The sequence below is a fragment of the Rhineura floridana genome, chromosome 1 (assembly GCF_030035675.1).
Source record: "Rhineura floridana isolate rRhiFlo1 chromosome 1, rRhiFlo1.hap2, whole genome shotgun sequence".
Taxonomy (NCBI): domain Eukaryota; kingdom Metazoa; phylum Chordata; class Lepidosauria; order Squamata; family Rhineuridae; genus Rhineura; species Rhineura floridana.
The window spans coordinates 121,925,391-121,940,038 of NC_084480.1; the positions used below are offsets into that span (position 1 = coordinate 121,925,391).

General features: G+C 43.1%; 1 protein-coding gene across 2 annotated transcripts in view; it reads right to left on the minus strand.

Annotated features, from left to right (window-relative positions):
* Nucleotides 1-1,774: 1,774 nt before the first annotated feature.
* Nucleotides 1,775-14,648, minus strand: part of LOC133387019 (cyclin-dependent kinase 4 inhibitor B-like) — a 33,021-nt gene continuing 20,147 nt past the window's right edge. For both annotated transcript variants that reach the window (XM_061630912.1, XM_061630922.1), the window contains one exon: nucleotides 1,775-2,189. In XM_061630912.1, the coding sequence (XP_061486896.1) occupies nucleotides 1,923-2,189 (267 nt within the window). In that variant the 3' untranslated portion in view covers nucleotides 1,775-1,922. The remainder of the gene's footprint in view (nucleotides 2,190-14,648) is intronic.

Here is a 14,648-nt window from a genome sequence, read left to right on the forward strand (position 1 = left end):
AAAAGCTGAATCATAAATTCTTTTTTAAGAGTCTAAAATATTCCCGCTTGAGTGCTTTATTTGAATGAGAATCTTCTACAGCCAGCATTGTGAGGTGTTTTTTTCTCCTTCAATAGGGAGATTCGATCACTCGCAGGCACTATGGCGGGAAGAATCCTTGGACCACATTAGTTTAGCCCTGATTCAGTTCTCAAGGAATAAATAGCACCCTTTCCTTTCCATTTTCATTGACTCATTCAGTTCAGGGGCAGAAAGTGTAAAAAACAAAAATAGCATTATTTTTAATCACGATCAATTCTGGCTAGTCTGATGGAATGTGAGTGTGTGTGGGGGGGGGTTTAGTTTAGATAAAAGTCTGATAACAGTTCGATTCCATTCATGCCTACTCAGAAGCAACCCCATTGATTTCAGTGGGGATTACGCCCAGGTATGTATGCATACGACTGCAGCCTACAATGTGTTAACAGGTGAAGAATCTGCACTGAATTAGCTCAAGTCCTGGTTGTTAGATAACTAGATAATGCGTTCTAGAAAGTATGAGAAAATCGAGTTGGTTAAAAACAGAATAAATCGGATTTCCCCCGAGATATTTTAACCGGGTTAGCGGTGGGTTGTGACAGGGGCATCACTATTGGGGAGTGTGCAGATCATCACCTTCGTGTGTGGGTCTGCATGAACTCCTCTGAAAGTGTTTAAATCCCGAGATGGAGCTGTTTTGTGTTGGAAGTGGGGCAAGAACAACTCCTGTTTTATTCTGTTGTCTATGTTCCAGAAGGGAGATAATGAACACACATAGCGAGCGTGTCACACATTTTGCAGTCGTCTGGATGAGCCCAGAGTTAGGGTCCTCCAGATGGATAGGCTTGTTTACCTTTACCTGTGATGCTCTGACTGACTTCCTTCTGGCTCCTAGGCTGTTACATCTTTAGGGAAGCTTACCTGCCCCTCCTCCTTCTGCCCTTTCCACTTCTTTCTTCTCCGAGTGTACGGGAGAGAGGAGACACCTTTGTCTCTGCTCTCTCTCCTAGCCTTAAGGTCAACTCGCACAGCTGGGCATTGCACTTCCAACTTAGCTAGTTAGTTAGAACTAGGTTTGCCTTTCTATCTACTTTGTATTTCTATAAATAAAGTAACTTTTCTTATTTTTACTAAGTCTCAAGTTTCAGTTATGCTGATGCAGGGTAAAAGCCTGCTTTCTTAGGTAAACACATGCACCCACTGGCACACTCTCATTTCAACACCCGCTCTTACTCTCTGCTGCAGTTGTGCTGCTTTAAACTAAATTTAGCACACAAACACACAGCAACATTTTGAACGGAATCTATTAGTGTAGAAATGCCGTACAGGAAGCGAGATCCGTGAAAGAAAGTGTTCGAGTGAGAGATGAGCTTTGCTGTGGCCCACCCCCACCCCCACCCCCAAATTAAAACTACACACAAATGGCAAAAACTGAGAAAAATAAAAGAATCTGATAGGGCTGAAGAAGTCAGCTTCCACTAAATCCTCTACTTTGTGTCTTGGTCTAAAAACTGCCCACCTTAAAATTGGAACATCTTGCTTTTACCCCTCTTAGGCCCCATCTGCACTATACATTTAAAGCGGTACTATTCCACTTTATACAGCCACGGCCTCTCCTAAAGATTCCTGGGAACTAGTGGTTTAACAATCGGCCCCTCTTCCCGGGAATTCCGGCTATTTCAAGTGGTATGCTACTATGTAGAGCAGAGGAGACCCTATTGGGTGTCGGTGTAGGCGAAAGAAAACACAAAGCAACTTCTCCAAGAGCTCTATTTATAGAGCAACAAGCTCCAAGCAAACTAAGTGCTTCTGGTTTGAAGCAGCAGCCGTAACAATCTCGGCGCAGTGGTGGATGCCCTTGCCGGGGACTTCTTAAGGGGGCACCGCGCCGCCTCTGCCCGCTTCTAGGCTTGCCCGTTCATTAGGCAGGAGAGGTAACGGACCACGTGGTGCTGCCCATTCTCTTCAGCCCGGTCAACTGGGAGACGGCCTTCCTTGTCTGGCAGGTCGACTCGAGCTCCGCCTAAGTGCAGCACCTGCAGCGTGTCCAGAAACCCCTCGCGGGCCGCATCGTGAATCGGGAGGGAGCCCGTCGATGGGTCCGGCCGGTTGGGATCAGCTCCTCTCTGTAGCAGCAGCTCCGCCACCCTGGGACTCCCCATCTTCATGACCTGGTGGAGAAGGGGAAGGAAAGGAAAAGCGCCGTCACCAGCCTCTAGGGCGGCCGTTCCACCCACCAGATGGCTTATTCTGGGTATTTCCTTTTTTTTTTAATGATCTGGATTAAATTCCACCATCCTGGAGTTAATCGAGCAACTCCAAATTCATTATCTCATTATTAAGTGTTAGATCCAGACTTACCATTAAAACAATAGCATTCAACAATAATGGAGCTGGCCGAGCAAGAGAAAAAGCATTAAAGAACAATTCAGTACCAGGGGTGGATCCAGATATACACTGCCAACCTAACCATGTAAATCCTATTGAAATTAATGGTGCTTACTCCCAGGTAGGTAGGATTAGGATTGTAGCCATAGTCACTCACTTAAATCCTATTAGTTGAATGGGTCTACTCTAGGCATGTCTACCTACCTAACGAGTTACTCTTTCATGCTTCCCTTACTGCTGAACCAGCTCGGTACTACTGAGCAACTACAGTAGCTGCCCACGACGTTTTCACTGTGTTAACTTGAAACAAGATACAGTATTCTGAATTTTGACAATAACAAATGAGGATAGGATATTATTTCTTAATACTGACCTACCTTACACAATAATACGAATGGTGACGATCACGTGAAGCACAGAAACTCAATAGATGTTCAGCCTTAACATATATTCCTATGTTTATAAATCGCCTTGAGACACGTGTAAAATGTTATTCATAATACTATGAATATTGTAAGAATGCATTCCGATCCTATGCATGTTTAGTCGGAAATCAGACGTCATCGAGTGTAATGAGATCTCCTCCTCCCCACTGTGTATAGGATGGGAAATCCCACCGATTTCAATTGGATTACTTCAGAGTAAGCAGAGAAAATAGTAGGCTGCAATCCAATCCATGTCTACTCAGAAGTAAGCTCCACTGTGACTTACTCCCAGGTAAGTGTGTACTGGATTGCAGCCTTAGTTTACTGTCTTTAGAACTGATGCCCGGAAATGAACAGAGGCTATTCCGAGGTTAATTACCTACATTTTGGTTTGTAGAATTCATTGAATAAAACTTCCTGTAAGATGCGAGTGGATGCGAATTCATTCAGTGAGGGCCCAAACGTGTTTAGAGCGAGGAGGAAAGATGAAAGAAGGCGGGTTCTGGCAGGGCATAATGATTCAGCTCAAGAGGTGTGGGCAAGGCTGAGGCTGCAATCATAGACTGTACATATTTATTTTGAAGTAAGCCCCGGTGAATTCCGAAGAACTTACATCCGAGTACACACGCATAGGATCATGCTGCGTGTTTGCGGTGCGGAGACGCCCACCAATCCAATCCAGTTTTATTACGGCCAAAGGCCAGTGAGACGCCCACCAACTAACTGCAAATGTTATTTTAAGCGGGTTACAAACTGAAGGGGGGAACTCCCCCCCCCATGAAATTCTGCGTAACCACCTACAGGACAAAAACGGTATGGGGTCTTAAGGGCTGGAACTTGGAGCGATAATCAGTTTCTTGATGAAGTGGACCTCATTGACAAGATACCGAAATGAGACACATCGAATGTTTAACATATTGCACAGGGTGGTCTTTGTATGGCACATTGAACATGTACTCATCACGGGCTGTAGCTAGGGCTGGCCCTTTATTGTGCTGTTATGTCTTTGTAAAGAAATAAAGAAAAATTCTCCAACCCAAGCCCCTTATGTCTCGAGTGATTAAATTACAAGACGAGGCAAGCAACACGAATGGACTTACCTTCCATCCATGCTGCTTTAATGCACCCTCCATTTCAAGGTGAGCATTTACAGCCCCACTGATTTCAAGGGATTAGGTTTAACTTCTACGAAAATTAAATGCCACATTCTTCCATTTCCGAAAACTTGCCACGATCTTTTCTTCATACAGAAATTAACAGGGACCCAATATATATTTTCTCAGAAACAAATATCAATGAGCAGAATGGGGCTTACTCCCAGGCAAGTGTAGAAGGACTGCAGCCTTAACGAGATTTCAGCACAATCCTAACCACGTGTACTCAGAAGTAAGTCCTACTGGATTCAGTGCTACATACTCTCAGGGAAGTGGGATGAGGACTGTAGCAACAGTCTTCAAGGAAAGGGAGGGGAGTCCTAGCGAGTCTTACTTCTGAACGAACATGCTCAAAATTTGGATGGTACTCTTGAATGCTGTGAAACAACAATAATTATCCAGTTCAGTTTAATAACTAAGAACATAAGAAGAACATAAGAAGAGCCTGCTGGATCAGGCCAGTGGCCCATCTAGTCCAGCATCCTGTTCTCACAGTGGCCAACCAGGTGCCTGGGGGAAGCCCGCAAGCAGGACCCGAGTGCAAGAACACTCTCCCCTCCTGAGGCTTCCGGCAACTGGTTTTCAGAAGCATGCTGCCTCCGACTAGGGTGGCAGAGCACAGCCATCATGGCTAGTAGCCATTGATAGCCCTGTCCTCCATGAATTTGTCTAATCTTCTTTTAAAGCCATCCAAGCTGGTGGCCATTACTGCATCTTGTGGGAGCAAATTCCATAGTTTAACTATGCGCTGAGTAAAGAAGTACTTCCTTTTGTCTGTCCTGAATCTTCCAACATTCAGCTTCTTTGAATGTCCACGAGTTCTAGTATTATGAGAGAGGGAGAAGAACTTTTCTCTATCCACTTTCTCAATGCCATGCATAATTTTATACACTTCTATCATGTCTCCTCTGACCTGCCTTTTCTCTAAACTAAAAAGCCCCAAATGCTGCAACCTTTCCTCGTAAGGGAGTCGCTCCATCCCCTTGATCATTCTGGTTGCCCTCTTCTGAACCTTTTCCAATTTTATAATATCCTTTCTGAGATGGGGCGACCAGAACTGTACACAGTATTCCAAATGCGGTCGCACCATAGATTTATACAACGGCACTTTTCTGATACGTGGCACTTTTCTTTATAAATAGTGTTACAGTAGTAATTTTAGTAACTTACTTATACTGACAGGGTAATCAAACTGAAATTAAGACACACACACACACACACGGATGTTTGCGGGGGCGGGCACTTGCCCCCTCTAGAATTCTAAATATAATGGTGGATGGAGTGGGTTGCCAATGACTTAGTAACAATTCATAGACCTCCTTCCCCCCCCCCAAAAAAAATTATTCGAACACTCTTCCGCACAGAGTCAATCGAAGAAATTGAAATACTGTCTTAATTCTTTCATCGTTGCTGATGAGGCTCAAGAATGCTCAGCTGTGGATGATCTACTTCCAGTCCTTTCCCGCGTCTAGGTACTTCTAAATATTGATAGCAAAACAAAACTAAAAATGGGAAGAATCGAAAAGATTGGTGTTCAATTGGCAGAGCTCAGCTAAAGTCTCCATGTTAAAACTGTCACCGTCCAATATAGATAGTTAGGTACCCCTACACATCTGCATTCTAATCCACATTTTAAACCCCGTTAGAACTCAGCTGGGCTGTGCAGCGGGACAGTTTGCATTGTAAGGATTATTGCCTACACAGCTTGGGTTGCTCTTGCTCAGTACTGTCTACGCTGATTGGCAGAAACTCTTCGCAGACTGAACCTGGGACCTTTTGTATGCAAACCATGTGCTCTGCCACCGAGCTACCACCCTTCCCCAAACAGAATTATAGACGAATCTAGATGATGTTGTCAAACCTTTTGCTGGATTTGAAAGATATCACACTGAAGTATCTGTAGGAAGAATTTCCTACCCTGGAAGCTGAAATTTCAGGAACTGTTACGAGCAAATAGTACGTCTCTACGCTACTTACAGCCCACTCCTTACCTTGTCTTCTCATAAATTGAGTCTCATTGAGTTCAATAGGGCTTACTCCCAGGTATGTGGGATTAAGATCGCAGCCTTAATCAAAGGAATTTACTTTTGAGTAGGTAGGTATGGCCTAGCGTTGTCAAAGACGGCTAATAAAAAACCACATCATGAAGAAAAGCTAATTAACAGCGCAATCCTAGCCATGTCTACTCAGAAGTAAGTTCCACTGAGCTCAATAGGCATTACTCCTGTATAGGACTGCAGCCTAAGAGTTAGATCTTCAACACAGGGTGTTGGATAGGAAGGACAGATAGGCAGCCCACTCCCCTTTCTGGTTATCTTGTGTCTTAGGAGCAGTTATGTTTCTGATTATTTTACAGGTTTAACAATAGACAAATAATTTTATTCAATTTTTAAATCTTGCTGGTAATTCTGAGCCTCCCCTCCACATACACACACTGCCGTCCGTTTTTTGTTTTTTGTTTTGGAAAAGTGTCCCTCCAACAGATTCACACAGAAATAAGTTTTACAAAAATAAGCTCTACAGAAATCCCTGAGAGTTTCTAATTAAGCTATAAGAAACCCCAGCCGCTATCCCGAGGAAAGACAGCCATTTCGGAAGGTGGGCAAGAGTATTTTGCTGCATCACAGATTTTTCCTTCTTCAGGCAGCACCGATTATTTTAAGCAGCCCTTCGATGTGTTCGAAAGAGGAAAATACTTCAGAGATCCGTAAAATAAGCTGGCAGGTTAGCAAAATGGAGGTCTATCAGAATGCCTGCACATGAATCAGCGCATTGCGCAACCGCCGCGATCGGAGCAGTGCAGTCATAACGGCTTGTGACAAAAATCTCAGACTCGGTTCGCTTCGACAGTTCGAAGCCCTATTGATTTCTCAAGGACACCGTCCCAAAGCAATGTGCTGAAATCAAAGAAAACACTCATTTTAAACGGAACCTAAATACAAGTTGGTCATTGCTATGTAATATGGAGATTCGTTGAAGGAGAAAAAAAATCTCCCCTCGGAAATTGAAGTCAGTATAACTGTTAAAGGGGGAAAGTTCCTTGAAGCATAAATATATTTTGGAAGCTATTCTTCAAAGGCCAGATATTCAGAATTGGGAGCGAGTTCTTTTGTTTGTTTTTGGTGTGTATGAAAAAACCTGTTATAAATAATAATAAAACATGCGTCTGTTTTTAACTCTAAGAGAAAGTTTAGTCTAGGGCTAATGAATCTGCCCTCATGATGGCAAGGAACTTTTTTTAATTTTAACGGTTTGTTTAAAGCCTTAACACGAATTTCCCCCAACTTTTCTAGGATTTTTTTTTTAAGCAGACGATACATTGCTTTGATACGTCGAAGCGAAAACCACGACGAGTGTCCATTGTCTCAGCCACGCCGACCTTTCAAGAAAGTTTTATTACGACCTCTCTGAGGCCCCTTACTCGCGAGAAGCCCGCCTGCATTTAGTTGGAAGAGATGGTTTGCACGCTTTTAAGATTGGTAAGCACAGGCAACTAGTCACAGCAGTCTCTCTCGCTCTCTTTTTCTACCTGAATCGCGCTCCTGCTATAGCAGTTCATCCCATTGGGATCCACTCCATCGTCCAGCAACCTACGCAAAACTGCCAAGTTCCCTACCGCGGCCGCGCCGGTTAGCGAGTTAGCCTGCTCGATTCCATTAGCCGCCGCCTCCATCTCAAGAGCTCCTTTAATGGCAGCGCTAGAAAAGCAAACGCTTAACGGCTTCAGTGCTGCAGCTCAACCCACACTCAGCCTTCCCGTCCCCTCTTATTTGCATACTGATCTGATTGGATGTGGGAACTAGTCCTCCGCCTCTGCCTGACAACCCAGCAGTTCACTTGTGGTTCCCGAACTTTTATTTAGAAAGGGGCGTAGCTTCTTTTCATCTGCCTGGCACCATCCTCTAGCCCCAGAAGCTCTCCTACCGCGAGGCAACTTTCTCGTCGAAGTATTAAGAAGGGGAGGGGTTTGCTAAGTACCAATGGCAGCTCTTAATGGCAGCTCTTATGGGGCTAGTTTGGGATGGGACCATATTAGGTATTGTCACTTCATCTCTTGGTGATCTTTGTATTCACTTAAATTAATTTATATACTCAATGAACTTTTTGACGTTTTAGTGTTAGGTTGCCGTGATATATATTTTTTTTGTTACGCATCATGGTTATTGTGCCGCAGTGTTTAAATTGCTGTTTTAAAAAACGTGCACAGACACGTTTGTGGAAAATGCGGGATCTATGTAAATAGGTTGACTATTGCTGCTCTGAAACGTGATCCGTTAAAGTTCACGTGCTCTCCCCCTCCGACAAAGTGGAGGTGGCTTTTCCTTTTCTATTCTCCTCCCCTTCCAGCGCAGTCGAATAAATGTCGCCTCTGAAGGAAGCCCCGCTGAGTTCCACGTGCGCACGATTGCAGCCTTCCTCTCGCTCCTTGTGCAGCCCTTACAGGCTGAAAAGAAGTCCCAGCTCGATTTTTTATTGTTATAAGCAGATGCAGGGAGCATGAGTGGAAGTCAGATTCCCTCCTAATCCTTTCTTCCTCATCCCACAAGCGTAGAGACTGGTTCTGGCAGCTCATTGGTATAGTAAAGCCATTTTAGACATGCTCAGAGGCCACCCAACTCAGAGTCCCATCTTCTTGGACCCAAGTCCTAGAGTTGAGAGTCTTTGCCCTGGAGAGCTCCTTCAAGACAAAGTCATATCTTAAATCATATGGCTTGTTGCTTAGAAGTAACTTCCACAGGGTTCAAAGGACTTACCTAATAAATATATTGTGCAGCTGATGTCATGACTCATATTTTTTGCTGCTGGAGTTTCTTTTACAGTGTTGGTGGTTTTATGGTTTTCATAGTGTATTTGTAATGTATTGGTTTGTTCTGTTTTAATGGATTGTTCTTTATTGCCTTGGAAACTTAGGTACAGAGGAAGCTGCCTTACAGAGTCAAACCCATCAAGCTTAGTCTTGTCTACACTGACTGGCAGAAGCTCTCCAGAGTTTCAGGCAGGATTCTCTCCCAGCCCTACCTGGAGATGCTGGGGATTGAACCTGTGACCTTCTGCATGCAAGAAGGGCAGGAAATCAAATAAATAATAATAAAAGCATGCATAGAATGAAGAACCCAAGAAGAGTCCGGCAGGATCAAACCAAAGGTCCTCACAGTGGGCAGCTAGATGCTTATGGGAAGCCTGCATGCAGGACATGAGTGGAACAGAGCTCTCTTTACTTGTGTACCCCAGCAGTTGGTATTGAAAGACATACCTCATCCAACAGTGGAGATTTCCAACCTCAGGGGCTTTTTGACCCTCTTTAATCACAATCCCACACTGCAGTTTGTCCAAAACAGGGCAGCGGAGTTGCTAACTAGGGTTGGGTGATCTGATCATACTACACCAGTGTGTTCAGCTGCACTGATTACCAGTTAATTTTAGGACCAATTCAAACCACTGGTTTCAACCTTTCAAGCCTTTAGTGGGTTGGGATGAGGATACCTGAACTATCCCCTTTCCTTGCATAGTCCTTCCCAAAGTTTGAGACCTGGGTGTCCCACCAAGGGGTGGCTACCAGGGAAATTGCATTTTCAGTGGTGGCACCCTGGTTGTGCAATACTCTCCTTAGAGAGGTTCACCTGGCACCTTCTATATAGGCATTCTGGCACCAGATTATAACTTGTTCACTTTTCCCTGGCCTGTTAAAAATATCTGTTATTAATTTTTTTGAACCAGTCTTTTATGTACTGTGTCATTTTTCTAATAATCTGATGTCCTTCTGCTCTTTCCTGAAAATATTTAGGCTGCAAATTATTTTGCACTATTGTATTTTGATTGCATTTTAGGTTTGTAAGCTACCCAGCAAATAATATTATTGGAGGAGGTGGTATATCAATATAGTAACAGCGGGATCCTATGTTTACTCAGAAGTACGTCTCACTGAGTTAAGTGGGACTAATTCCCAAGCAAATATATATATATATATATTCACTAATTGGCAAAAAACCTTGCAGTTTAAGAACGTACCTATAACCCACAGATATTTCTATCAAACTTTAAAAAGCAGGGAAATTGGGCAGCTAGAGTGAATGCACCAGGGGAGCAGGAGACTTGACCTCCCCTCAGAGATATTGGACTGCCCTACAAATTTGTAAAAATGCAAACACCATTTGGGCTGGTCTTTCACAGTCCAATCCACCTCCTGTGAAGCTTGGAAGAATTTGATAACATGTGCCTCTGAGCATATGGTGAGTGGCAGTAATACCTGCCACCTCCAAAGATGGAGAATTACATTTTTGTATGTTTGCTGGTGTTCTTCTTACATTCCTTCATTACTGTGTTACTTGTTGCGCTGTGTGTAGTTGTGTTGCTTAATTTTGTTTAAAAGCAGCACCACAACAGCAGACGTTGAAATGCGAGTGTGCCAACGTGTGCGTGCATGCGTTTGCCTAAGAAAGCAGCCTTTTACCCTGCATCAGCATCACTGAGACTTAGTAAAATAAGAAAAGCTACTTTATTATAGAAATACATTGTAGATAGAAAAGGCATACCTAGTTCTAACTAACTAGCTAAGTTGGAGTCATAACACCCAGGTGTGGGAGTCAGTCCCATGCTGGGAGAGAGAGAGACAAAGGGAGTCTCCTCTTTCCTGGTCAGCTAGAGAAAAAAGGAATGGAAAGGGCAGAAGAAGGGGCAGGTAAGCTTCCCTAAAGGCATCACAGTCTAGAGACAGAAGGAAGTCAGTCAGAGCATCACAGGTAAAAGGTAAACATAGCCTATCCATCTAGAGGACCCTAGCTCTATCTTCCTTCTGGAGCTTAAACAAAAGAACAAAACAGGAGTTGCTCTTGCCCCACTTCCAACATTACTATTGTTTCTACAGAGAAACTAACCTAGAAAATTTTATTTCTCTCATTATTCATCCTAGAAACCTGTGTCAAATTTATTTTTATTAATTTCAAAGCCTTTTTACTGGTCAGTGTCATATGATGGTGAAGATAGCCTTTTGTGTTTCAAATTGGAGGTTATGTTCTATTTCTACTTTGGGTGCATTAACAGTTGAATCTGAAACTGCAGTTTGGTGTAAAATCAGGCTGATTACAATATGTTGCTACTTCAGCACTGACTCTAGTTGTTGGAAAAAAACAAAGTTAGCCTGCCCAAGATACATGTTTTCAGCCTGCTATGTTTAAATCACTTCATTTAAGGCAAGGTGAGCATGGTCAAGTAAAAACATAGAGCACACCTAGTATTTTGCTAGAATATATTTCACCTCCCACTGTTTTATCTTATGCAAACTGAGACACTCCTGATATCCACTGGAGACTATTCTGCAGAATAGTCAGTACCATTATTCCACAATTATTTTTGGAGTTTTTTTAGTGTAAATTTTGTGAAGTGTTGCTGTACTTCACATATTCACAGAAACAGAAGCAAAAGAAAATGATTTCCTATAGGAAACTTCACTAAAATTGCAAAGTAAATCAGACATATTTAAAGTGACTATCTGAACTATGTCAACTGTCTTAATGTTGCTTCCTCCCTGCTAAAACAAGCTCAGCACAGCACATGTCTTGTTTCTATTATTTGGGCTGATTGCAGGTGTTGTCACCACTCCCCATATGCTCAGAGGCACATTACCAAATGTTTCCAAGCTACACAGGAAATAGATTGGACTGTGAAAGACCAATCCAAATTGCATTTTGGCCACTGGACCTCTGTCAGGAGAATAGGAGTCTCCTCTCAGCACCCTTCACAAACTACACTTCCTAGGATTCTCTGAGGAAAGCCATGACTGTCCCATGTGAAATCAAAGTCTGGTGTGGGTGTGGCCCCCTGATTAGCAAGCCAAGCAGCTGTGAGTCTTCCTTTTCTTTTTTAACATTTAAACTGCAGAAGATGAATATCAGGGTATAGGGCAAGGTCAGTAACAGGATTACACGTCCTCGGTGGCTGATTTTTAATGAATTTCAGCAGATTATGAGAACTCTGAAAGAAAAAAGTCCAAAAGGGGTCTGGGTTTTCTCTCTCTCTCTTTAGAGTTTGAACTCTCGATTCTTTCTGACTTTTTTGTGTAGCACCATGAAAATTGAGAGGGTTGTTAAGCAAGCGTTTCTGAGTTCAGGACTATACGTTTGTAAGGTTTTGTTTTGAAATGAGCTTATGGGAAGCATCAGAATAGCATGGGGGTATTTTAAATTTAACATTGTGGAATGTGAAAAATCCATGCTGGCTATAGTATGCAGCCACTCTCGTGTCTGTATAATAAGTCTGCAGCTTACTTACCTTTGTAAGTGAAAAAGTAAATAAATAAAGGTAATTGGAGAATAATAATGAAGTAACTTTACTTATAGTGCAATCCTAACTATATCTACTCATTTTGAATTCAATGGGGCTTACTCCTAAATAAGTGGGGTTAGGACAGCAGCATTGCTTCTTTAAGTAGGCTGAAGTATGTGTTTTTTCTTTTTTCTTCAGTGATTATGAGACCTGAATGAAGGGGCATCCTTTCTTCTGTTCTAATTTTTATTAGATGACATGGTGTATGGGAGGGAATTATCTTAAAAAGTCTCCTTTTAGTAGTTGATTGATTCCCAAGTAGTTGACTGTGAATTGCAAAGGAACACTGATCTATGGCCGCCAGGGATTATGCGAGGCAGAATTCAGTATCTGCTTTCCGAAGGGAATCAACAAAGTTTTAAAGAGAGTATACCTTACCTTGTGAACTTGGTCAGTGAATCACTATATCCAGCTTTCTTTGACTGGAGCCCCCCCCCTTCAAAAAACCCCAGATGTCTCTTCAACCCTCTTTTAAACAAATATTTTTGTAGATTTATAGGTACAGGGAGACAAGCTCCTAACACTGGAAGTAAATTCAAATTAAATGGGCCGAGCTTGCTGGATTGTGGCATGTCAATTTCAAAGAGAGGCAGAAATTCAGTTCGGTGCTGTTGATTTTTCCAGGACGGAGATGCAAGTATGGGCATCCACTGAATTTCCTTGTGCCCTACCCCAAAACTAAAAACTCCTGCCAGAAAAGAGAACAAAAAAGGGGTGATGAACTTGCCCTTCCCTTCCATCTGTGTCCGTAGGAATCTCGCCCACGGGCTGCAATCCTATGCATAATTAAGAAGGAGAAAACCCAATTGAAAGCTGTGGGACTGAACTCTCAAGTAAAGCAACGTAAGGCAACTGTCGTACAGCACAATCGGAAGTCAGTTACATTGAACGCAGGGCGATTTACTTCAGAATAAATGTGCGTAGGAGCCCGACAACGCAGGGATGGGGAACCTGAAGACCTCCAGATATTGCTGAACCACAGCCAGTATGGCCAATGACCAGGGATGATGGGAAGTGTAGTTCAGCAACACCTGGAAGGCAAAAGTCTCCTCGCCCCTGATTTAGTGCTTACTCCTGTCCTTTTCCTTGCCGATTCTCTCTGTTGGGGGGATGGAAGTGGACGAGAAAGATTCTGTACCGAATAATGAAGCCACTCACTCGAACCAGAAGCAGCACCGGCGTGATGGTGACGCGTATCGAGTGACCGTCGTGGCCAGAGGTTCAGATCCCTAGCCATTAAGTCTAGTGCGTGACGGCTGCTTTTCAATCTAACCTATCTAGGAAGGTTGTGGGGATAAAATGGGAAGAAGACAGAGAGACTATGAACATCTGCTTGAGCGGCAAGGAAATCATCATCATCAAATTTACAAGTGAAACGGAAGTCCCCTAGTTCTTATTGGCCTCCACTAGTGCTTTTTTAAAAAAATGTCTCTGCCCCCAAACTTCATCGTGGAAAAAGCATCTCCAGGCTTCTCTATACCGAGTGATTGAAACGCGCCTTTTAAAAGGCTGGATTCGATTTGCACTTACCTGGGAGTCAGTCCCACAGACCTCAGTGAAGCTTACTTCTGAGCAGACATATATAAAATTACAGCTGTGACTTTAATTATTAGTATGAACTCTAGAGAGCTTTTTCCTCGAACAGCAGGGAGAAAATGTGATACCTGCTGATAGGTAGGGATATGTACTCTACATAGAAGGTTTCGGCGTTTGCTTTAGCAGCCCAAAGGATCAGATAAAAAAATCATGGCACAACGTGGGGTCCAGTGCGCTGCGGACCCCTTCTGCTAAAATCGACCTCAATAGTGTTTGATGTTTGTGATCATTTTTGTGCGTGTGTTTTAGCAAATAAATTTGACCGGCTGTGACTTTAATGACCCAGTTTTCGGCTGGAGGGGGTTTCCAAAGTTTTATTTATGAATTGCTTCCCACAAAATATCTCCAAGCGATTTCACACCCTCAAAAAGGTCAATCAATGGTGGTTGTTCTCATTAAGAGGAACAGCGGCAGCAGTGCGACTCTGAAGAAATAGCACTTTTCTGCATCCGAGAAGTTGCTAATATTTTTTTTCTTTCCTTCTTTGCGAGTGTTTGTGTGGCCAGCGACTCAGCAACTTGTCAGGTAATTTCTCAAAACTGCCTCACCTTTTAAGAATACCTGTGACTAATAACACACTTCGAGGCCTTCTGCCCCCCCCCGTTTAACGGTGAGACAGAGCCCTGCTGCATCGAAATAGTTCTGCTTTGACCAAAGAAACCGAGATTATGCAAATGAAGGATATCTAACGTAGTCACACTCCGAATATACACACACAATCACGCGTATACACAGTGATGGATCA